At 29.8% G+C, this 26,464-nt stretch overlaps 1 protein-coding gene and 1 long non-coding RNA gene across 2 annotated transcripts; one reads left to right on the forward strand and one right to left on the reverse strand.

The window, feature by feature from the left end:
* Positions 1-15,289: 15,289 nt before the first annotated feature.
* LOC130936359 (uncharacterized) lies at positions 15,290-22,410 on the reverse strand. The gene is made up of 3 exons (XR_009068099.1): positions 22,117-22,410; positions 21,248-21,730; positions 15,290-15,683 (listed from the first exon to the last, which is right to left on the reverse strand). It is a non-coding gene; the product is annotated as an uncharacterized LOC130936359 (long non-coding RNA).
* LOC130936358 (L-gulonolactone oxidase 3-like) lies at positions 21,226-26,464 on the forward strand. Its single transcript, XM_057866422.1, has 4 exons — positions 21,226-21,705; positions 22,231-22,442; positions 25,255-25,510; positions 25,582-26,464. The coding sequence occupies exons 1-4, from the start codon at positions 21,228-21,230 to the stop codon at positions 26,400-26,402; spliced, it is 1,767 nt and encodes a 588-aa protein (XP_057722405.1). The 5' UTR covers positions 21,226-21,227; the 3' UTR covers positions 26,403-26,464.

Raw genomic sequence — 26,464 nt, forward strand, 5'->3', positions numbered from 1 at the left:
TTGTGTTTCATGATTATGTGGGAATCCCTTTGTAAGTTGGGTTAGCACTTTACAGTTTGTAATCAGATTGATTATAGTGAAATTCCATCATAGTTGTGATGGAGACTGGATGTAGGCTGCATTGCACTTAGCAGCTGAACCAGGATATATATGGGTGTAATCTTCTTTCTCTACTACTCCATTTCTGTTTCTACTGCACAGGAGCTAAAACCAAAAATTTCTCGTGCCAAGTGACGAGACAAAAGTAAAAAGTCTCGTGGCTAGGGACGAGACAAAAACAGAAAAGTCTCCTCTAAGACCAGAAAGTGTAATCAAGCAAAAAGGGGCTAAGATTCAACCCCCCTTCTCTTAGCCACTGAAACCATCAATTGGTATCAGAGCTTGATCTCAAAGAGATCAAACTTTGCAGCTTGGAAAAAAGATCCTCATGGCAGAAAGCAGTGGCTCAAACATGGTGTCCTATAACCTTACAGAAGGACAGTCAAGCAATAGACCGCCTCTTTTCAATGGGAAAAACTACACCTATTGGAAGGAGAGAATGAAGATCTTTGTGCAAGCAGTGGACTACAGACTATGGAAGATCATCCTGGAGGGTTCTCAATTTCCTACCAACACAAGTGCTGAAGGAGTAGTCACTCTTAAGCCGGAAGCAAGCTGGACTGAAGAAGATAGAAAGAAAATAGAGCTAAATGCCAAGGCTGTTAATCTACTCAACTGTGCTATCAGCTTTGAGGAGTACCGACGGGTATCACGATGCACAACGGTAAAGAAAATCTGGGATAAATTGTAAATCACTCATGAAGGAACCACCATTGTAAAGAAGACTCGGATAGACATGTTAAACAGGGAGTATGAAATGTTTACAATGAAGGAAGGAGAATCCATTGATGAACTGTTCGAACGGTTCAACACCATCACTGTTGGCTTCGATGCTATGGGAATAACACATTCCGATTCTGTGCTTGTGAGAAGAGTGCTGAGATGTCTCACTAAAGAGTGGGAAACAAAAGCTTTAATTATTTCTGAGAGCAGTAACCTTGATTCCATGACACTTGATGATTTGAGAGGAAATCTTCTTGCTTTTGAAAACACTTATTTAAAAAGTGAGTCAAAAAAGAAAGGAATTGCTTTTTCTTCTGTAACTAACCCCCTGGATGATAAATTAAGTGATAACTCCTCTGAAAATGAATTTGTGTTGTTTGCCAAAAAATTCAGGAAAATGGTGAAGTTCAAAGGCAAAGGCAGCAGCTCAAGGAAAATGAAGAAAGACCTTAGCAAAGTAACTTGTTACAACTGCAAGGAAATGGGACACTTCAAATCTGATTATCCCAAGTTAAGGAAAGAGGAGAAGCAAAAAGGGGGAAAGAAGAAGAAGGGTCTGATGGCATCATGGAAAGACTTGGAAAATGACTCAGAAAGTGATGAAGAATCTGAGACCAAGTCACAGCCTTGTCTCATGGCAAATCATGTAGATCAGGTATTTTTTCAAAACCCTGACACTGAAGACCTTCATTTTATGATAGATCACCTTTCTGAAAAAATAAGATATTTTCTGACTAATAATCAAGAACTTGAACAACAAATTTTCATTCTTAAAGCTGAAAATAATTTCCTCAAAGATAAGCTAAGGGAGGCCGAAACTGTTTGTGATCTTGTGGAAGAAAATAAGCAGTTGAAAACTCAACTTAGAAGTTGTGAAATTGATCACTCGGTAGTTGCATATGTAAACTGTTTTAAAGAAAATGAAGAGTTGCTGAAAAAGGTTAAAAGTCTTGAAAATAACTTAGCCAAATTTACTCAAAGTTCTGAAAATCTAAATCAAATTTTGCCTAGTCAAAAACCACTCTTTGATAAAGCTGGTTTGGGGTTTTATAAATCTGATAGGAAACCTTCTTTTAAAGATAAAGCTTCTTCATCCAATGACACAAGATTTCAAGATCCCACCTACTTTAACAAAAAAGCAACTCCAAGGTTTTGTAGGTTATGCAACCGAAGCGGTCATTTTCCTGTTCAGTGTTTCTTTGGTGAAAGAATGATTGGTGATAAAGTTTACAAAGTTGTTTTTTATTACAATGATTTGGGACATAGGAGATGGTTTAACGTGAAAGGATCCAAGAAAATTTGGATACCTAAGGTCACTCGAGCTTATTTTGTAGGTATACCTAGCATCCAAGAGGAAGGAAAACATGTGGTACATGGACAACAGATGCTCTAGGCATATGACCGGAAAGACAACCTTCTTCATAAAGCTTGATGAATATGATGGAAGACTTGTCACTTTCGGTGATAATGGAAAAGGAAAGATAGTGGCCGTTGGAAAAATTGGTAAAAACCTTTCATCTTGTATAAATGATGTTCTTCTAGTTAATGGTTTGAAACATAATTTACTTAGTGTAAGTCAATTGTGTGATTTAGGATTTGAAGTGATTTTTAGAAAATTTGTGTGCTTGGTTGTTTGTGAAAAAACTGGGGATATTCTTTTTGAAGCTAAGAGATGCAACAATGTGTATGGATTAACTCTTGAGGACTTGAAAGAACAAAATGTAACATGTTTTACATCTCTTGAATCTAAAAAATGGCTATGGCATAGAAAGTTGGGTCATGCTAGCATGTACCAAATTTCTAAGCTAGTGAAGAAAAATCTGGTTAGAGGAATTCCTTAAATTAAATTTGATAAGGATCTTACTTGTGATGCTTGTCAATTAGGCAAACAAGTCAAATCTTCTTTTAAACCAAAAGATGGAATCTCAACCAAAAGGCCATTAGAGATGTTACACATTGATCTTTTTGGTCCAACTAGAACACAAAGTCTAAGAGGTAAACACTATGGTTTGATAGTGGTAGATGATTACTCTAGATTTGGTTGGGTACTTTTTCTTGCTCATAAAAATGATGCTTTCCATACTTTCTCAACCCTTTGCAAGAAAATTCAAAATGAAAAAGATTTAAAAGTAGCTCATTTGAGAAGTGATCACGGAAAAGAATTTGAAAACCAAGACTTTGAAAATTTCTGTGGTGACTTTGGAATCTCTCATAATTTTTCATGCCCTAGAACACCTCAACAAAATGGGGTTGTTTAAAGAAGGAATAGAAGCCTTCAAGAAATGACTAGGGCTATGTTATGTGAGAATGAGGTTCCAAAATTTCTATGGGCTGAAGCTGTAAATACAACATGTTATATTTTGAATATATAGGACAATAATTAGAAAAGGGTTGAAAAGAACTCCTTATGAGCTATGGAAAGGAACCCCTCCAAATCTTAAGTACTTTCATGTTTTTGGATGCAAATGTTTTGTGCTTAACAACAAAGAAGATCTTGGAAAGTTTGATCCAAAATCTTATGAAGAAATGTTTGTTGGATACTCCACCACTAGCAAGGCCTATAGGATTTACCTTAAAGAACATAGAACCATAGAGGAATCTATATATGTTACTTTTTGTGATTCTAACTTAATTTCCAGTACTGTGATAGATAGTGATTCAGATTGTGAAGGAGCTGGAACAAGCAAAGAAAATCCCAAGTCTGCCCAAATTGAAGAATCTGCCAGTCTAGAATTGTCTCGTTAGATTGGAGGAGACATTTCCATTTTGTCTCCTGAGCCAGCACGAGAAACTGAAACAGTGAGACCAACAGAAACTCATCAAAGCTCAACACCACAAAGGAAGCCTAGAGAATGGAAGTCTATGAGGGGTTATCCTCATGACTTCATCATTGGTGATTCTTCCCAAGGAGTGACAACAAGATCCTCAACCAAAAGACAATCCGAACCAAGCAACTTTGCATTTTTGTCACAAATGGAGCCCAATAATGTGAAAGAAGCTCTTGAAGAGCCATCATGGGTCAAGGCCATGGAAGAAAAGCTTGCTCAATTCGACAAGAATGAGGTTTGGACATTAGTACTTCATCCGGATAGTAAGAAAGTTACGGGTACTAAGTGGGTGTTTAAAAATAAACTTGGTGAGGATGGACAAGTTGTTCGTAACAAGGCTAGATTAGTGGCCCAAGGTTACGATAAAAAAGAGGGAATAGATTTTGATGAGTCTTTTGCTCCGGTAGCTAGAATGGAAGCAATTAGATTACTTCTTGCCTATGCTGCCCATAAGGGTTTCAAAATGTTTCAAATGGATGTTAAATGTGCTTTCCTTAATGACTTTATTGATAGAGAAGTGTATGTGGCACAACCCCCTGGTTTTGAACATAAAGATTTTCCAAATCATGTTTTCAAACTAACTAAGGCTCTTTATGATCTTAGACAAGCTCCAAGAGCTTGGTATGAAAGGCTTAGTGCCTTCCTATTGGAAAATCAATTTCAAAGGGGTACCACGGACACAACTTTATTCATTAAAGCATCTAATGATGATATACTTCTAGTTCAAATTTATGTGGATGATATTGTGTTTGGATCGGCCAATGAGTCCTTGTATGAAGAGTTTGGAAAACTCATGACTAGTGAGTTTAAAATGAGTTTAATGGGAGAGCTAACCTTCTTTCTTGGCCTCCAAATTAAACAAACTCCTAGTGGTACTTTTATTCACCAAGAAAAGTATGCAAAAGAACTTATCAAAAAGTTTGGCCTAGAAAATTCTAAACCAATGGGAACACCAATGCATCCAAACAATAAACTTGAAAAAGATGATGATGGCAAAGATGTGGATGAAACACGGTATAGGGGAATGATTGGTTCATTAATGTATCTTACCTCCTCTAGACCAGATATTGTTCAAAGTGTGGGTGTATGTTCAAGATTTCAATCTCACCCAAAAGAATCCCATCTTTCGGCTGTTAAGTGCATCATTAGATACATTAAGGGAACATGTGATTATGGCTTGTGGTATCCAAAATCTGATGATAAAATCTGATGATTTTTGTGCAGTAGGATTTTGTGATGCAGATTATGCGGGAGATAGAGTAGATAGAAGAAGCACCTCCGGCATGTGTTGCTTCCTTGGAAGCTCACTCAACATGTGGTCAAGCAAGAAACAAGCCACATTTGCTCTATCCACAGCTGAAGCTGAATATATATCCACATCTGCTTGTTGTTCACAATTAATTTGGTTAAAAACGCAGTTGGAAGATTACAAATTAAATATCAATAGTATTTCATTATTTTGTGATAACATGTGTGCAATAAATATTTTAAAAAATCCTGTTTTGCACTCAAGAACAAAGCACATTGAGATCAAATATCACTTTATTAGAGAACATGTGCAAAAGGGTACCATTGATATTCAATTTGTAAAATCTGAAGATCAACTTGCTGACATTTTTACAAAACCTCTCTGTGAAAACAGATTCTGTTCACTAAGAAAAAGCTTGGGAATGTTTGATTTAAGTTCTATTGAAATTCTGTGAAATTGTAACTCTGCTCAGTTTTGTCTCGCAGGAATGGATGAGATAAAAATCCAAGCGTGTTGGAGAAGCTGTAATTAAGGGGGAGGCTGCGCAGAATTTATCTCTCATGGGCCCCACAAAATCTCTTTGACCCCACCTTGACCCTTTGATTGGTTCCTCATCTTATGATGATCAAAATCTTTTTGTTGTCTTATCAAATCTTTTTTAAAGTAGTTATTGTCAAATCAAATCCATTTTTCCATCTAATCCCTTGATTCTAGGAAATCACTTTTTCAAATTCCTGAAAATCCCTTGGTTAATAACCGCGCCATGATGATCATTAACTTCCCTTTCTAATCAACATTTAATGCACCTCTAACTTCTCTCCACTCTCCACACTCTTCGGCCATCTCATCTTCTTCCAACTCCATATCTTCTCTTCATCATGAAAAAGAAAACGGCTTCTAGGAAGAGTGAACGCATTCGCCTCTGTCAAAAGACCCCTTCTCCACAGACCCACACTCATATCCATATTCATTCTACATCTTCATCTTCTCCCTCACTACCATCCAAACATACGGCCACCATGAGAAAGAAAGTAATTGCCCACAAAAGTTCAGGCCGAGGCAAAAACAAGGAGCCAAGTGTTGAGGAAGAATCATCTCACACCTCACCCATTGCATCACCACCACCATCACCGAAGAAAGCCACACCTGGGAAGAGTGCTCAGAAATCAAAAGAATTCGTTCTACACAACACCATGGAACCGGAAAATCTGGAATCTTTGGAGTTCAAGAATAAATTTGCCAAAACTCACTCCCATTATGACCCTGCCAGATTCAACTCTTGCACTTCTTATGAATTTCACAATGAAGTTTTGCAAAAGCGTCATCTCTGTCTGACTTACCTTGTCAATCTTGAGATTCTTGCCAAAAGGGAATAAATCTCTCTCCTCTCTTCGAACTGCTTCAATGGATTCCTCTACTTCACATCCAGAAGCCAGTTTATCCAGGTCTAGTCCGGGAGTTCTACGCCAACATGAGACTTATTGATGGCACCCTCCATTCATATGTGAAAAGAGTTCACATCACTCTTGACACTGCCACCATTGGAACTGCCTTGGGATACAAAGATGAAGGGCCGAGAGCATACATGGCTGACAGATGGGACACACAAGTCGGCGTCACCCATAAGGTTGTTCTTCAACACATATGTGAGCATCTCTCAGGCTTGGATGAAAATGTTCCTACTCACAAGGCTCTAGGTTCCACCAACTCATTGCTTCACAAGATCATCACCCACATCTTGACTCCTCAAAGCGGGTCTCACAATAGAGTAACATATTCTGACTCCCTCATCTTATTTGCACTTGTTACATCTACTCTCATTTCTTTTGGTTATATTATGATCCGCCATATGTGGGACTCAGTCAGGAGCACCAAAAAGGCAAATCTGCCCTATGGTATGTTCTTAACGAGTATCTTTGAATTCTTTAAAGTTGACCTTTTGAATGAGGCTATAAAGAACAAAGTTTCAATGGTTAAAGGAGGAGGAGCAGTTAAAGGACCCAAAAGCAAGAAATTCATGGCTTCAGAAAGTGAGTTTGAGGACAGACCTGAGTCCTCCAAGACTACCAAGTCTATCAAAGAAATTCTCACAGAATTTTCAAATATGTCAGAAGTCATGATAGAATCTCATAAGGCTGCACTTAAACTCGCATATGAATCTGAAAGAGCATGGATGAGATGCAAAGATACAGTGGGTCTAATGTTGGAAAACTTGGAGAAGGATTTGGGATTTGATGATGAAGAAGATGAAGGAGAATCTGATCTGCATTTATCTGATGATTAAATTTCTGTTTAAGTTTAGGATATTGGCTTAAATAGGCTCAATCTGTTTCTCTGTTTTGTGTTAAGATACTGCTATAACTCTGAGATACTCTGTGATACTCTGTTTTGTTTGGTTATATCTTGCATATCTTGTTTCCTATGACAAAATTTTGATTGCAGGTGCCCCTTTGATGACAAAAGGGGGAGAATAAGGTTAAAAAAATTGAAACTGGAACAGGGGGTTTGAAACTGGAACAGGGGATGAAATTTTCATTTTGTGAAAATTCATGATCACCTCTGTTGATGATTAAATAATGCATTTGGCTTATGTTGATTGAGAATGCATTCCGTTTATCTTGATTGCTGCCATTATTTGATGTTTATCTTGGTAAAATGTGTTTACTACTTACCTTGGTAAAATTATTTATGTTGGATTTATTTTTGGCAGTTCTTAATTATGAAAGTTGATGTGTTTGAAAAGATTAAATCATGATTGAACAAATATTATTCCTACCAAGATTGCTCTTATTTATTTGAAAAATATTTTTGAACAGCAAGATTTCTACCAAAAACAGATTTTGATTGATTATGGTAGTTTGAGTAGAAAATTAAATTTGTGATAGCAAATAAGTTTTGTATATCATTCAAATCTGCTCATAAATCAAGCATTTAGCATCATGGAATGAATATGCTAAATAACATTGTTACTTGAAGCTTGATTAAATTGTTACAGGTATAAAACTTCCCTTGGTAAAAGTGACATATATTAAGGGGGAGCCTTGTGACAATTTGAAAAAGGGAGAAATTCAAAACATTCAAAGGGAGTATCCTATACTCTAACCTTTAATTTCTTTCTATTTCAATTTTTAATAATGTTTGTCATCAAGGGGGAGATTGATGAGTTTGGAAAACTCTAAATTAATATTTGTGATGACTAAACATTATTAAAATAGTTAATTACAAAATTATTAATTTGATTCTCATTTAACATATATTAATTAATAATTTTGTGTTGCAGGTTTTATTTGGGCCGAAATAAAAAGAGAGATCTCAAGCCCAATAAATTAAAATTCAGCCCTATGTAATTTCTGTTATATGATTGTTGGCTGAAAAAGTTTTATTATTTGGGCCAAATTGATCCATTATTATTATAAGCCCAAGTTGAATATGCTTTCCTACTTGCTCAATGCATGATCCAAAATTTCATCAGGAAAGCAAATGTTATTATTGGGCCAGATTAAAAGATGTTGCTACCTAGCCCAATCTTACTTTTGATGAATGTTTCCAAACTTTGTCCGAAACCAAGTTAAAGAGAAAGCAAATGTATTGCTTCTAGCTTCCAACGGAATCCACTTCTAGTGGAATTCAAATTTTGTTAAAATGAAGTTAGTACATGCATTGGAAATATGAGAGAGAATTTGACATTGATTTGATTGAAGGCATCATTGCTTCACGCTATTCTACAAGGGGAGTAAAAGCAATCTCACTTCAATTAATATGATTCATTTAATTACTTTTGTTCTAGCCTTTTCTTCTCTCTCATATCTCTCTCTCTTTTTCGGTCATTAACCAGAAAACAATGGAAGCCATGGAAGCCACACCTACTCACCGAAAAGGAGATGAAGCACGTCTCAAGACCATCATGATGATGGCAAGAAAACATAACAAAATAAAAGTATGTTGTGGCTGAGATTTTCACCAAAAATGGTAAGATTTGGTGAGGTAATCTCGAACTCCTCATACCCAAAAAGAAAGTAGGAGATTCGGCCAGCAAGGAAGAGATCTTTGGAGGCATGGCTTGTCTCTGATTCTGCTCAACTACCACAGGAAGTAGCTAGAGTGGCGAAGTGATGGAAGAGGCAGAGATTGGAGCAGATGAAGCCATCATCATCATGAAGCATCAAGGGCCAGAAATCCATCTTGGAGAGCAAGCCAAGGATGGAGCGCTCGGATTGATGAATAGTGATGACCAAGAAAGAACTAGAGGTATTTGCATGTTGGGTTTTGCATAAGTTACCTCTTCTCTCTCTATGGCTGAACCGGATCTGTTTTTGAAGGAAAAGAAGTTAAGCTTGTTTTTGTTTCAACTGTGAAGGCTTCTCTTCTCTATAAAAGGGGTGAACAATCACGGTTTGATTCAAGGGAGAAAGTTTGAGAGTTCAAGGCACAGAAGTCTCATAGCTACCTAAGCTTACAGATTTTCTTCTCCTTCAATGTATTCTGTTTAGTATTTTTTTGTTTAATTTTGTCATGTCTTGAGTCTCATGGAAAAAGGCAAACAGTGAGGTTTGTATGAAAAAGCCACAGAGTGGAAAAAAACAGAGAGTGCAAAATTAAAAGAAAAATTCATAAATATCTTAGAATTCCTTTGTTCATCTATGTTGTGTTTCATGATTCTGTGAAAATCCCCTTGTAAGTTAGGTTAGCACTTTACAGTTTGTAATCAGATTGATTATAGTGAAATTCCATCATAGTTGTGATGGAGACTGGATGTAGGCTGCATTGCACTTAGCAGCTGAACCAGGATATATCTGGGTGTAATCTTCTTTCTCTACTACTCCATTTCTGTTTCTATTGCACAGGAGCTAAAACCAAAAATTTCTCGTGCCAAGTGACGAGACAAAAGTAAAAAGTCTTGTGGCTAGGGACGAGACAAAAACAGAAAAGTCTCCTCCAAGACCAGAAAGTGTAATCAAGCAAAAAGGGGCTAAGATTCAACCCCCCTTCTCTTAGCCACTGAAACCATCAGCATCTAAACCACTACGTACGGTTACAAATTTACATATTATACATTTTGCACCCACCACCGCCTCAATGACATCAATTTCTCCTACAACTGTAACACCCTATCACATAGAGCTTTACGCTTAAGTCATAAAGTAGAGGTACGAGGCATTACGACCTCTAAAAGTAAAATATGTACATAAATATAGTTAAGAGAATTCATATCTAAGAGTCTTGAAGAAGAAATTAAAAAAAAAATCGTGCCACACTCGTACGAATAAGCATAAAATGGATAGGCAATATCAAAAGAAGGCTAAAAACATAATATACATATCAGAGTTCTAAACACAAATATCAAACTCTAGACTTGACTTGCGAAGTTAAGGCTAGGGGGAAAACGGGCCTAAACCCGCCGGGCAGGTCCGCGTAACCCGCCAAAAAAGGTAGGTTGGGATAGAAAATTGGGACTGTCAAATAGCAAAAGCCCGCTTAACCCGCACCACTTAAACCGCGGGTTTTGGCCGGGGGCGGGCTTTCCCGCCGGGCTTAGTATTTTTTAGCAAGGGGGTATTTTTACAATTTTTTTACCAAAACCCAACTTCTCCCAACCCAACTTACAAGAGAATGAAGATGAAAATTGAGTGTTTTGGATTATGTTTATTTTGTTTTAGAGACAATATTTATAATTATATTTTGGATTATGTTTATTTTGCTTTGGAAACAATATTTATAATTATGTTTTGGATAAAAACTTTGTTTATAATTATGTTTATTAGATATTTATAATTACAAATACTTTAATGTTTGTGAATATAAAAATTATAATTTATTTATACTTTTAAAAATTATAATAGTTAAAAATAAAAAACAAAAGAAATTTTTTTATGCCTTTATATATATTATTTAAGGATCACTCTATGGTACAGATGTAAGTTGGTATAGATATACAGATATTTTTTTGGTTCACTATTAGATCGACAGATAGAAATTGGTATCAGGGTTTGTCTGGGTGATGGTGGCTATGGCTGAGTCAAGCCTATCCATTGCTAGTGTTAGTTGGTGGATTTCTGGATTGAGTTGTGGCAGCATTGGATTGGATGTTCCAAATAATGAATTGGACCTCAAATATTTGGATTTTGTTAATTAAAAAAAAAAAGAGAAAGCAGCCCATGTTTAGCGATCAGCAGTAATAATGGAGTCTCAAATAGAAATTTACGTTACTTTCATGTCAATTTATTTTTTTAATACTTTCTAATTCTTTTAATATTTATCTGATTTAGAACCATTTATTTTTATTTCGAGAAATCAAAATGATTTAAAAAGTTCATTTTAAAATAGCAAAATTTATATCACATTTAATTTAAATTGTAAAAAATTTTAAAGATTGAAACACAATAATAAAAAAAATTAATATAAAGTTTATATATAACTTTGCAATGATCTATATTTTTAGATCTACTACATTAAGATATTAAGTTCGTAGACATAATCTTAATACTTGTATGAGATTAATGAGATAGCATAGAAACTTAATTGTGTTAATTTTTTTAAAATAGTTTTATTAGTCTTTTATTGAATAAATGACCATTTATATCAATAAAAAATGAAAATACTAATATATGTATCCACACTAGATCGAAACTAAACTTGTACCCACGCAAGGTGTCTTTCGTGTGACAAAAGTAGGGGTGGCAAAACGGGTCGAGCCCGTCAGGCCGATCCGCTAAAACCGCTAAAAAGGGCGGGTCGGGCTAGAATTTGGAGTCTGCCAAATTAAAAAAAATCAGCCAAACCCACACCGCCAAAGTGACGGGTTTTTGCGGGACAGGACGGGCCGGTCCATGGGGCCGAAGACTTTTTATTTTTATTTTTTTAATTAAATAATAGAGTGATTACTATTATGAAATTAATAATTATAGAATTTTTAAACTCTTTTTTTTCATTTTTTGTTTTTATTCTTCTTTTAGTTATTAACTTTATTTATTTTATTTTACAATTTCGTATATATGCTCAAATTATGTGACTTATTTTTTTAAATAAAGATGATTCTATTGGCAAATATTATTTTAAACAATTTTATTAGAGTTAAAAATTTAAAAAAATAGTAAAAAAATTATATTATAATTTAACTATTTTTTATTTGTATTTAATTTTTTAATTATTATTTTTTGGTTAATTTTAATGAATTTTATTTTTCAAAAAAAAAAAGAGTCAAGCGGGCTAGCCCGCCAATCCGCCATAAAGCGGGGCGGGCTAGCATTTTGAACCCATATTAGTTGGCGGGACGGACCGGTCCGCCCCGTTTATGGGGCAGGTCTAGGCAGGTTGGGGCGGGCCGGCCCGCTTTGCCACCCCTAACAAAAGTACCCTACGTGGCATTCCAACCCTCCAAAAACAAAGTACTTTTGTCACATGGAGAGCATCTCACGTGAGGACAAGTTTAGTTTCGATCTAGTATGGATACATATGTTAGCGTTTTCATCTTTTATGTATACAAATAGTCATTTATTCGTCTTTTATTTATATTCTTTCAAAAATATAACTTTATTATCTTATTACTATTTGTTTCTTAACATTATTACTATCTTATTATTATTATTATTATTATTATTATTATTATTATTATTATTATTATTTGATAAAAATAAAATATAGATAAAGAACCAGTTTACCAATCAATTTTTTTATACATTTTACTTCAGTAAAAATATTTATTCAGCATAAAAATAATTGTCATAAGATCTTTTATTTTTTGAAAATGCTTATTTTGTATTGAATAAATAAATGAAATATATATATATATTTTTCAAATATAGAAAAATAAATAAATAAAATAAAAAATATTATTTGAATATTCTAAAGAATAAAAAAAAAAAAATTAATCATCTTAAAAAAGAAAGACATAAAAAATATTAAATAGTAATAGTTTCCATTATGTTGTTAAACTTAAACTACTACTCTACTTCCCTTATTTTGTTTCATGCATTATATATACTTTGCTCCTAGGTTCAAATTTTTTATATTCGTCACGGATAGTATATGATCCGATAATATGACATAATATAAAATATAATATTTTTTAAAAAATAATAAAATTATAGATAATTAAAGACATTCAATATAAAATTAAAAACATAATTTTTTAAAAAATTAGTCAAATAAAAATATCTAAAACGTTTTTTTTTAACCATTAAAATTTAACTTATCTAATCAATTAAATTGCGTATTAGTTTACTAGAATAAATCAAACAAGAGCCGAAGTATATATGTGATCCTATTCTCCAACAAACCAATAAAACATTCCAATTTTCAACATTAACTAAATGTCTAAATATAATACTGATACTAATATGGTGTCCGAAAAGAAAGCTATATTAAACTAACATATAATTATATAAGTAATAAGGAAGGGAAATAATAATAATAATAATAATAATAATAATTATCCTAATTATACTCTAATAATTATATTCAATTAATTGATATACATAATATTAAATTATATGATACTTAACTATTTAATCAAATTAATTAATTGATATAATTAATCTATTATTATAAATTATATTTAATGTGTTAAAAGAAATATATCAGAAAATACTTTTAGAAACATGCCACATCAACTTTATCATTAAGTGCAAAATTCCGATTTTTATATAATAAAATAGATAGATTTATTATTCGGTAACTTCATTAACAATTTTTATTTAAATACTGACCAAACATGTTTATAAAAATTTATCAATTTAGTTATTAAATTATATTGAAAATATAGTTTATGTAATTGAAAAAATGAACTAAATTAATAGATTTTGATAAATATATCTAGTTAAAATCTAATTATTTATGTCAAGTATTATGTATGTTGTTAATTAATATTTTTATTATCAATTGTTGACGAAAATTGTTAATGAAATCACTGAAGGGCAAATATGATTAATTTGTAATCTTTAAAGGATCAATTTGATGGAAAAAAATCTTTTAGGGATGAATTTAAAGAATGTCCCGCCTTTCAAGGACTAATTTGATTATTAACTCAATTAAACTTAGGTTTAATTACTCTGTTGGTCTTATAATTTTGCAAAATTTTCAATTAGGTCCTTATATTTTTTTTTTCTTTTTAATTGGGTCTCTGTACTAATTTTTTTTTCAATTGAGTCTCTACAGAATTTAAAGAATGTCTCGCCTTTCAGGGACTAATTTGACTATTAACTCAATTAAACTTAGGTTTAATTACTTTGTTGGTCCCTATAATTTTGCGAAATTTTTAATTAGGTCCCTATACTTTTTTCCCTTTTAATTGGGTCTCTGCACTAATTTTTTTCAATTAAGTCTCTACACCATTTTTTTTCTTTTATTTGAGTTCCTGTGCCAATTTTTTTTAGATGGATCCCTATACAATTAAGGAAATTACTACTAAAAGAGACCTAATTGAAAAAAATAAATTGGTACAAGAACTCAATTAAAAAGAAAAAAAGTATAGGGACTTAATTGAAAATTTTATGAAACTATAGAGACCAACAGAATAATTAAACCTTAAATTTAATCATTCATGTAAATTATATCTATTTAAATTTCAAATTAAAAATTTTATAATTTAAAATTTTAAGTTAAGTGAAGAAAATTAAATTAACTGAGCGAATTAAATGGGTTAATCTAGTTAAGTCCACTTCATTTATAGGTCATAATTTTTTAACTCGAAGCATAATTTTTCTAGAATTAAAGAGAGTTAAACTCATTTAGAATTTCTTTATCTGTAAATGCATATTAATATTAGTTTTTTACACAAATCTCTTAAAACAATTGTATTGCTGTTATGTTTATTTATTTTGTTGATTCAAACAACCTAATAAATCTTTTTTCAATATTTTATATTAATTTAAATGTTACAATGTAATATACACTTTATATTTTGACTCTACAATAAATTTAAAATTTATATTATTATGATAAAAAATTATAATATAACATAATTGTTATTACATAAGTACTTATTCAATAAAATATCATAATAAATTAGAATTTATATTTATACAAAATATAATTTTTACATTTATAAATATAAATACATATGGCAAAAAATAAAAGATAAAAAAAAGTGATATACATAGCATCAGTTAATATGATCCAAAAATAAGTGATGTCCAACAGCATTTTAATTTAAGTGATGAAACCACACAATATTTCAATAACAAAATAATAGCCCAACAATGATAAGTCCATCCATGATATTTCTTTCCACGAGCTTAGCTTCAATATGAAACTATATAAACGAACTCTGCAAATACTGCAAGCTGCTCAGAAAGATGATCAAGTTGTCTCTCCAATTATTAGCATAGATCCACATGTCACTTTTGTATTCAACTAAAGAGAATATCTGTATATATACATCTGTATCCTATAATTGTCTATTATTTAATAGTTAAAAGTAAAAAAAGGATATTTGGCGGGTTTGGCCCGCCAGCCCGCCGTTAGGCGGGGCGGACTGGGATTCTGGGACCGCCTCACTAGGTAGAGCGGGGCGGAACGGGGCGGGGCGGGCTTCCCCGCTTGCCACCCCCAGTTAAGGCCGGCCAGAGTACGTTATTATATATATAACCCAAAATATAACTCAAACTATAGAATAAACACATGTTTCTCCAAGTTAACATCTAGGAAGGACAAAATACAAAATATACATGTGGAGATTCTATATACATATATACATAACCTAAAGTAAAATATAATAGCCCAAAAGACAATTCTTCGCTTGTAAGGATGGTCTTCAGACGCTCAACGAGGTGCCTCTTGACCTATATCTGAAAAACAACATAAATATGTATGAAATGAGAACCGGAGACTTTCAGCATGGTAAAGGTGTCCGATCCGCATAGTTAATATAAAATGTCTCAAGAAAGCCAAAGGCATTACTAAAACTCCGACACTCAGATTTCAACTCCAGGATCCAACTAAACCAGAAATTAAGTAAGTTATCTAAGGTATTCAAGTTCTAAATTCAACTTTAACTTAACAATTCACTTTCTGTCTCCTCCAATCCTCCGAATCACCGATGAAACACCTCCCTCACACTTTCGCCAAAAAGGTTCTTTCAGAAAACATACATACAATTCAAGCAAGAAAAACATAGATAGAAGTGCAATTCAAGCAAATAGAACAAGTAACAGATAAACCGAATTAAGCAATTAAGTAAACCAAAACAATGCATACTCAAGCAAAACATACAATACACATAATGTATGTCATGGCTGATAAATCTCATATGTTGGTTATATATATAACCAACTCGACATATCTTAATAGCTAACCATTAGACAGTACTTTTATGCGTACATCTCAAACTCAAAAATAATTTTTAAACAAACTCTAAATTCCACTCTATTTGGTTTTTCGAATGAGAAGTACGTAAAGGTCACAGCTTAAAAAGGGAAAATATTAAAGACTGAGGAGGAAAACTGTAATTAAATTAAGAGTGAAAGGGTTATTTTGCCGTAAAATTAAAGCAAGCCACAAGAAATTATTTGAAGCAATCCTATCTAATCCAACATATTCTTACAAGCAATACAATCGTCATTACGTTTGCAATTGCAAGACATGGAAATTTTATCTTAATTTGCTATTTTTATCGGTGATGATTTGATATATAATTATTTTTTTTAGTGTATATATGATATATAATTATTCATGTGTTTTAATTTAACACTAAAATTTTGTTAAGAGAAATGACTCACCATATAGTATCATAATATAATTTTTATAAATAAAATGTCTAACATTTAATATTTAGATTTCATATAGTACAAGACAAGAAATAATAATAATAATAATAATAATAATAATAATAATAATAATAATAATAATGGTAACTTCGTGGCCATAATATTCGAGAATGGAAGATGATACAGACTATATTAGTAAACGGCAAGAAATATTGTTAGAAAAATCAAACGTCTACTCTTTAATTTTGGTAAATTAATTATGTTAGATATATATTAAAATTAGTTATCGTTATAAAATATATATTAAAATATATAATATATATTAAAAATAAATAAAATTACATATATATTTTAAACAAAATATCTAACTTATAGTTAATTAATTTTTTATATAATCAAACGTCCTACTTAATTACGTGTAACATCTATTATATAAATTGTTTTATTATAATAGATCATACTGATTTGCGCTAGCTCTCTCTCTCTCTCTTCTCTCTATTATAAACTTGTTACAAAATACAAACTACTAAAGTTATTATACTTTTATTATTAGGATAAAAGCATATTTTTTTTGTCTCTGAAATTTAATAAAAATTTTAAAAATATTTTTAAATTTTATTTATTTTAATTTTGTCTTAAAAATTTTTTATTTGCATCAAATATATTTTTTACGGCTAATTTTTAAAAAAATTTATGACTGATTCAACAACAATTTCATAATAACAACACTTAAATAAAAGTAAATCAAACATAATTTTCATGCATTATTATTAAATTGGTCTTAAATTTTTTGAAAATTTAGCTGTCGATGATATATTTGATGCAAATCAAAAACTTTTAGGACAAAATTGAAATAAAATAAAACTTAAAAATATTTTTAAAACTTTTGCCAAATTTTAAAGATAAAAAATATACTTTACCCTTATTATTATTATTATTATTATTATTATTATATAAAAAATATTAAAAATTTATTAAAATTTATTATTTTTAATTATTATTTAATTATTAATTTAATTTTTTAATGTAATTTTTTAATTTAATAATTTAATAATATATTTATCTTATATTTTTAAATATTAATTATTAATTAATAATAAAAAATAATAAATTATAATCATCCTCTAGCATTACTGCATTAATATATTATATACGTCGAACAGAGCACTACAGAATTTCATAAAGCCGCCACGAAACAATTTTATGAATGATTTCTGTTGCGTACAGCAATAATACGATGATTACAGGATTTCAATTTTTTTTTTATTTCATGAATTATTTTCTGTTGCATTGGTGTTAACGGTATGTATATTGTATAATTTAATCTAACAAAATAAATAGCCACTTGAAGAACTAATCTAAATGCTGACTCATCATAACAACCGAGGTCGTTTAATTAAAGACTAACTACACATTTCAAGTATTTTTAATAATTAAATCCAACTAAGTTATCTCAAACTTAATAAAAATCATTTTTATCACACAAACTTATATATATGTGCATTTTAATAACATAAAATATATCATTTATTTTTATCTTTTTTTTTTCGTTTTTTTTTCTTTTTCTGTTTTTTTTTTCTCTTTTATTATTATCATCACTAACAAAACTAACATTTTGCTAACATTTTTATTGGTCCTAATTTTTTTTATGTCATTATTAAATAATTTTGATTCATTTTTTAGTTTATTTCGGTTCATTTGTAAATTAATTGAGATTCACTTGATGCTACTGATAAGTATTGACTAAATTTTTTATTCTTTAAGTAATTTTGGTTTATTTCTTAGTTTAATTGAGGTTCATTTGAATCCAAAAATGAATTGTATGTGTTTTTGTTGATGATTGAGTTTTTTGACTATTTGTTTAAAATTGAACTAATTTCAGTTCATTTGTGTATTAATTGAAGTTCACCTGATGCTGCTGATAAGTATTGACCAAATTTTTTATTATTTAAGTAATTTCGGTTCATTTATTAGTTTATTTAAGGTTCATTTGGATCCATAAATGAATTCGGCGTGTTTGACCTGAAATTACTTAAGGAATAAAAAATTTGATCAATACTTATTAACAGCATCAAGTGAACCTCAATTAGCATACAAATGAATCGAAATTAGTTTAGATTTGAACAAACAATACAAAAGAATCAATCATTAACAAAAACATATCGAATTCATTTCTGAATCCAAATAAACCTCAATTAAACTAAGAAATGAAGCGAAATTACTTAAGAAATGAAAATTTTGGTCAATACTTATCAGCAGCATCAAGTGAAACTCAATTAACACATAAATAAACCGAAATTATTTAACGATGACATTAGAGAAAATTAGAACTAATAAAGATGTTTACAGAATGTTAGTGTTATTGGTGATGACGATAACGAAAAAGGAAAAGAATAATAATCTGCGTGCGTGAATTTAGAAGAAGAAGAAGGAGGATGAGGAGAAGAGGAAGGGAAGAAGAAGAACTTGCATGCACAGATTTAGAAAAAAAAAAGAAGAGAAGGAGAAGAAAAAGAAAACAAAGAATGAGAAGGAAAATGAAAAGAAGTGCGTAATTTTAAAAATTGCTATAACAACTTAGTTAGACTTAGTTAAATATTTTATTTGGATGTATAATTTTATTGTTTTTATTATTTTGACATCTTTTAGTGAATATATAAAATTGATTTTAGAACATTTTAATATATTTTTTCATGAATTAATAATGGTAAGAAATCATAACCAGAATCAATAATAAGATATAATTAAAAAAATAAAAATAAAATATTTTGGATTAATAAAAAAATAATTATGTGATATAATTTAAATATCGTGATATTAATCAAGAATAGAAATATCAATGAATCTTTGTGGAGACAAAAACCTCTTCTCCATCCTCTGGTTTTTTAGTAAAAATCTCTGATGCTATTTTATTTCTGTCACAAATTTCTACTTAAATTTTATTTTTTTAAATTTAATATAATTATAATAAAATTCAATACAAATTAATTAAACATATCAAACTAAAACATAATCTAAACACAAAATTTAATATATGTACAAAATTTTTAACTTATAAAATAAAATAAAATAAAATAAATTTTAATAAAACAATTTTTAAGATTGTACATAACTTACAAAGATATTTAAGTATTTTTTTTGTTTCATAAATTTTGCGGTAGAAGTATACTTAATTCCCAGTTCGTCTCTTTTTAGTTTTTACCCATCAATGGGTGGAGTTTCATATCCATAGGATTTTATAGAGTCTCTATTAATCACTTCAGTGCTCACTAGATGTAAATTTTTTTACTACTCTTATTCAAAAAAGAAGCCATTATCAAATCATCAATGAGATTCAATATATTATTTCATTGAAAAAATTAATTACAAGATATAAATTAAAAAGGTAATTAATTTGAAATTTTATTTATGAAAAAAATCGGACAAAAATCTAATTAATCAATTAATTACTATAGTTTTTAATATAATCAATTAATCACTTATTATATTAATCAATATATCATTTAATGTCAGAATCTTTTCATACTCATTTAAAAATTGTAACAAAATTGTGGTTACAGTCTTCTTATTTTTGGTATATATATATATATATATATATATATATATATATATATATATATATCCATAAAAACTAATTAAAAACAATAAAATTACTGGACAATTTGTAAATTAAAAAAATAAAATCATTGGTAGCAATTTCTGATTTTAAATATATAAACTAAATAGAAAAAATTATAAGTGTACTTACACTATTTTTTATTAAACTAATATTATTTTTGAATTTCGTTTCATAGGGTTTCTTAAAATTATTTATATTTCCTTTCTAAATTTTTGGATTAAAAAATGACAAAATTGATTAATTAATTTTAGTGAATCGAGTGGTTAGTTCATTCATTTTTTTAAATAAATATTGATAATTTAAATTTTATATTTTATATATAATAATTTATTGGTCAAAATTCTTACAAATAAAACTTAGATCCACAACTAATTAGAGTGCGTTTAGTTATTGTTTGAATCACATAAAATACATATTATTGTTATCTTTTTGAAACGTTCTAATTTTTTATTTAGCTATACTTTTTCTCTCTAAATATAAATTATTGTTATTTTTTTATAATATAAATTATTGATTCTATTAAGTAGGGTAAATTAAATAAAAAATTAATCATAAATAAAAATAATAATAAAAAAATTATAACATATTAAAAAAATACTAAAAATACTAAAAAAATATTATATAAAAAATACTAATAAATAAACATATTTTAAAACATTCTTATGTATATAATATAATTTAATGTCATGTTATAAAAATAATTTTAACTAATATTATTTAAATAATATTTATTTTATTAAAATTAATTTTATTGTCAAATATAAATTATATGGGTACAAATTAATTTTACTCAAAATTAAATTTATTCAACCTCAAATATCAATCTAAACTCACATCTAGTCTTTAGCACGTTGAAGTATGAAATTCCAATAATAATAATAAGAAGAAAAGTTAAAATGGTAAATGAAGTGGAAATAAAAACATTCCTTAATTAACCAAATAAAATGATGTTTCTATTCCTATATATTGGTTACAGAAATTAAACCTCACCGCCAATCACAAATCAAATGGATAGCTTTAGCTTTACCTTTTTGATTTGGTGCCTTCTTGCTTTCAATCACATACTTCCGTTAACGATTCAAACCATTGAGGCTCGGATTCCAGAATCTCCACTTCAATGCAACCAAACATTTTGTATTCTCCACAACAGCTATGGAAAATGGGGTGATCGAAAAGACTGTTATGCCCTCAACGCAACCTACCCAACAACGGAACAAGAGCTTCACGTGGCCGTCTCGTTTGCTGTGGAACACAATCTAAAAGCGAAGGTGGTCACAAAATTCTCACATACCATCCCCAAGCTCGCCTGCCCTGACCAAGCGGTCCAAAACAGTTTTGTTATTAGTACGGAGCGTTATAATCGTCAAATACAGATAGATGTTGCCAATTCTGTTGTCACCGTTGATGCTGGTGTTGGCCTTCGCCAGTTGATTGACGCCGTTGAAGCCTCTGGGTTTAGTTTGGTGGCCTCACCTTATTGGGAAGGTATTGTAAATTCGTAATAGAGATCCTGAAAAAAAAATTCTCACTTTTGTTAGATCTTTTATGTTTTAATTTTTTTACGTAACTATGTTATAAAAATTAAAAAATAAATAAAAATTCAAAAAAAGCATTGGCTAAACCATTTTTTATATTAATATTATTTGAGAATATTTCAGAAACAAAAAATATAAATATAGTCTAGATAGCTGATTTAGTTATATTAAAATATTAAAAATAAATTGACTATATATAATAATTAATTCTAGTGATTGATATTTAATACATACATAATATTTTTGGTATTTACATAATTAAGTAAGAATAATAAGATTATTAAAATAAAAGTGAGAATAGTTATATCTGTTGGAGTTATTCAAATTCAACCATTAAAAAAAAAGCCATCAAATTTGTTACCTTCATGATCCTCGTCAACATCTCTTATTGTCACTTCCTTATTTCGATCAACATTGTGTATGAATTTTATCCTTCAAGATGATATAACTTCTCTTATTTATTTCCTTCATTCAGGGGTAACAATTGGAGGACTTATTAGCACAGGGGCACATGGGAGTTCTTGGTGGGGGAAAGGTGGTTCTGTTCATGATCATGTTGTGGGGCTCAGCATCATTGTTCCTGCTTCCAAAGCTGAAGGATATGCCAAGATTTTGAGATTGGAAGCACATGATCCATTATTCAATGCTGCCAAAGTATCGCTCGGTGTCTTGGGTGCTATCTCCAAGGTTAGTATATTATTTATGTTAGGATTTTTTTTATATTTAAATTAATTAAATATAATACATTTTGAAATTCGTAATATATAGAAAAATTATGATTTTAAATGGATGTTACACATTTCAAATATAATATTTTTAAGCTGGTAAAATTTTAAAGTTGTCAATTTTTTAATTTAAAATTTAAATAAATTAAATTAATAATTTAATTTAATTTAATACAAATAAACGTACTCATATTTTTATATTTGTTTATATATTCAATTTTAAAAAATGTCTTATCCTAAATACGAGTATCCAATTTATGTACAATCTTCGGGACATTGACATTACCCAAATGTGTAACATCAATTTAAAACGAAAATTTTCACATTTAAAAAAAATAATTTTTAACAATCATTTATTTTAGTTTCAGCGACAATAAAAATAACTTTTAATACATTTACTGATAATATTAGTTGTCTTATATTTTGTTGCTAAAAGATTTTAGGCTTTTAGTGACAATTATAAATATTTTAGTGTGTAAATTTTGGAGTAGCTACAAAATTAGTAATTACAAAACAACTCTAAAAAATTCTCAACAAATTATAAATTACATTGATAGGAGAAAATTAAATCAATATTAATTGAATTAAAAAAAAGTGAAAAATTACCTGCAAGTCCAGCAATTTTAAGAAGGTGCATTTGTAAGATGTTAGAGCACTAGATCAATCTCAAGCGCTCGAGCCTAAGAAGGCCAAGCTGGCATCGGATAAATAGAACGAATCGGGATGTGGCGGAGGAGATGTTGTCGGCAACGCAATGCACCTTCAGCGTCTTTTGACGGAAACGGTAAGAGAGAGGAGAAAGGGAATGGAGAGGCACTCGTCGATGTAGAGGTTGTGGAGATTGAAGAGCGGAGGAGGTGGAGGAAGATGTCAGGGAGGTCGAGGTGCCGATTTGGAAGGTGAAGATGACTTTTGACGACGACAATGACTGTGATCATGAACTTAGTGAAATTATTATAAAATAAATTATTTTAATAAAAATAATATCGATCATTGTATTATAGCTACTAAAAGTTTTTCACTAAAAATATTTTTTTTATATTTTTAGTGGCAATAATAATAATTATCATTATAATATATAATGACCAAAAAGATAAAATTTAAATTAAAAAATAGCGACCATTATATTATTGTCGCTAAAATTAATTGTTTTTGTTATATTACTAATTTTAGTAAATATTATATTTAATTAATTTAAAAAAATGATCAATTTATGTTTCATCTTTATATATGTTATGTATTAATAGGGTTATTTTTTGAAAGAAAGGTTGGGTAGTTAATATTTAATAAAAATAGAAAATTAATTGATATTAATTTAAATATAAAAAATTACCTAATATTTTTCATTACTAATATGCGAGTTCTGTCCGATTTATATTTGTGTTAATGAGGTACTCATAAATAAAAATTTTATTTTTATTTTTTTATACATGTAAAATTTAATAAATTTATTTAAATATATAATTTTTTGTTAATGTTAAATGAATTGAAATATTAATAGACTAAAATTTTAAAATAATAAATATTTTGAAGTTGATGGAATATTTAAACATAAATAAACAAGAGTAGAGTTTTTTATTTTTATAAAAGATGATGTTATTTCTTGTATTTTAAAATCTTGACTTTAACGAAAGACAACAAAAAAATCTTGACTTTAAAGGTATATATATGTATATATTTAAAATTTAATGCGTTTGAATATAATATAATATGAAAATTTTAAAATGATAACATTTTAAATACTTTTATATATTTATTGAAATAAAATATTTAAACATTTTTACTAATTATAATATATATTAGTTAAATTCTGTTTTCTTAAAATCCTATTTTAAAATAGTCATACCATTTGAAAAGTGATGAGAATAGTATATTTTATCTAAATCTAGATTGAGACAACTAAGATGTCAAAAAGAATGATGCATATTCACATGTATAATTTGTACATGAATTTTTTCCTTGATTGCCGCCCCGCGTGCTATGAATAATAATTTGAGGTGTCTCGAAAGTAGGACGATAAAAAAGACAAACATCCATAATATATTCTCTTTGTTTTTTTTTTTTAATGAGGTCTTGTCTACTAAATAAAAAATTTAATGCATTGATTCTAATTTATTTCTTGAGGGAGTATTACTTGGGAGTTGGGATCAAGCTCAAATCTAAATATAGAACCGTATCAAATTCAATAATGCAGTTTATGGAGAGTTTTATTGTTTATTGTTGAGTAGATGTCTTTGATCATTTGTTTAAAAAATAAAATAGTTTTTACCATTTAAAAACTTTGATCTGATTTTAATTATTCAAATAATTAGTATAAGTGATCCGATCCCTAATACATTAGCAAGTCATGTTTACATAAACCATTTAATTACTTAAATGGTTGGAGATTAATTAGACTAATTACTTAAATAATTAAAAATTAATTAAAAATTTTGAATTGTAAAAGATTATTTTGTCTTTTTAATAAAAAATCAGAGATGAAAAAGATATTTACTTTTTATTATTTATACTTATACGTTAAAACGAAAATACTACTTATCTCTTAAATTTTAATATTTGGTCAACCATTAAATTTAATAATATATTATTTTAAAATATATACCAAACCAAAAATCACCAATTTTTAGTGTGATCATCCCTTTTCCAACACGTATTCATATTTTTAGTGTTTACACTTTACAGTATGATTGAAAATTTATAGCTAGTACATATTTAATTTTGTATTTATCCTTAATAAAATGTGATGGATTAGTAATGTTATTATGAACCTGTAGGTAACATTAAGAGTGGAACCAAGGTTCAAAAGAAGCATAACCTACAATTTCACGTCCGATGTTGGTCTTGAAGATTTGTACGTAGATCATGCAAATAAATATGAGTTTGCAGACATAACTTGGTATCCATCACAGCACACTGCTGTTTATAGATATGATTCAAGGGTTCCCTTAAATACTTCCGGTAATGCAGTCTTTGACTTCATTGGATTTCAAAATAATCCAACTTCGATCTCCGAAGCAGTTCGAGCTACAGGTAATTAATAATAATTCACAAAATTTTATTGGTCGTATATAGAGACTAAATGCATGCATGATGATGTGCAGAGAGTTTGTTAGAAAAAACAAGAAACACGCATGGGAAATGCTTAACAGCAGCAGCAACATTAGCATTTAAAAAAGCTACAGCAAATGGTTTAAAGAACAACGGCATTCTTTTCACCGGCTATCCTGTAATCGGTTACCAAAGCAAAATGCAAACCTCAGGTTCATGCTTATACTCCCAATCACTCCTCACATCATGTGCTTGGGATCCAAGAATCAAAGGCTTGTCCTTCTATGAATCCACAGCAATCTTTCCAGCTTCTATTTTCCGTGATTTCATCTTGGACGTGAAAAAGCTCAGAGACTTAAACCCCGAACATTTTTGTGGGGTTGACAACTATAACGGTATTCTTATACGTTATATCAAAGGGTCGGATGCATATTCAGGTCAATCTGAAGACTCTATAGTAATTGATTTCAATTATTATAGAGCTAAAGACGCATTAACTCCGCGATTAAACCAAGATATTTGGGAAGAATTGGAACAAATGGCGTTTTTTAAGTATGGGGCTAAGCCACATTGGGCTAAGAATAGGATCATTGCATTCTTGGGAGTGGATAAGAAGTACCCAAATTACAACAAGTTTATTGAAGCAAAACAACAATTGGATCCACAAAATGTGTTTTCTAGTAATTGGTCTGATGAAATATTGTTTGGGAAGGAATTAGAGAAGAGTGATGGATGTGCTCTTGAAGGGTTATGCATATGTAGTGAACACAGACATTGTAGCCCACAAAATGGATATTATTGTAGCCAAGGACTTGTCTATAAGGATGCTAGGGTTTGTAGATATTCAAAGTCATCTCTCCCATCTTCAGTATAGAATAAGTATAGAATAATTATACAATAAAAGTTCAGGTGCAGTTATTTCATGCAAAGTTGATA

Source organism: Arachis stenosperma, chromosome 6, assembly GCF_014773155.1.
Source record: "Arachis stenosperma cultivar V10309 chromosome 6, arast.V10309.gnm1.PFL2, whole genome shotgun sequence".
Classification (NCBI taxonomy): domain Eukaryota; kingdom Viridiplantae; phylum Streptophyta; class Magnoliopsida; order Fabales; family Fabaceae; genus Arachis; species Arachis stenosperma.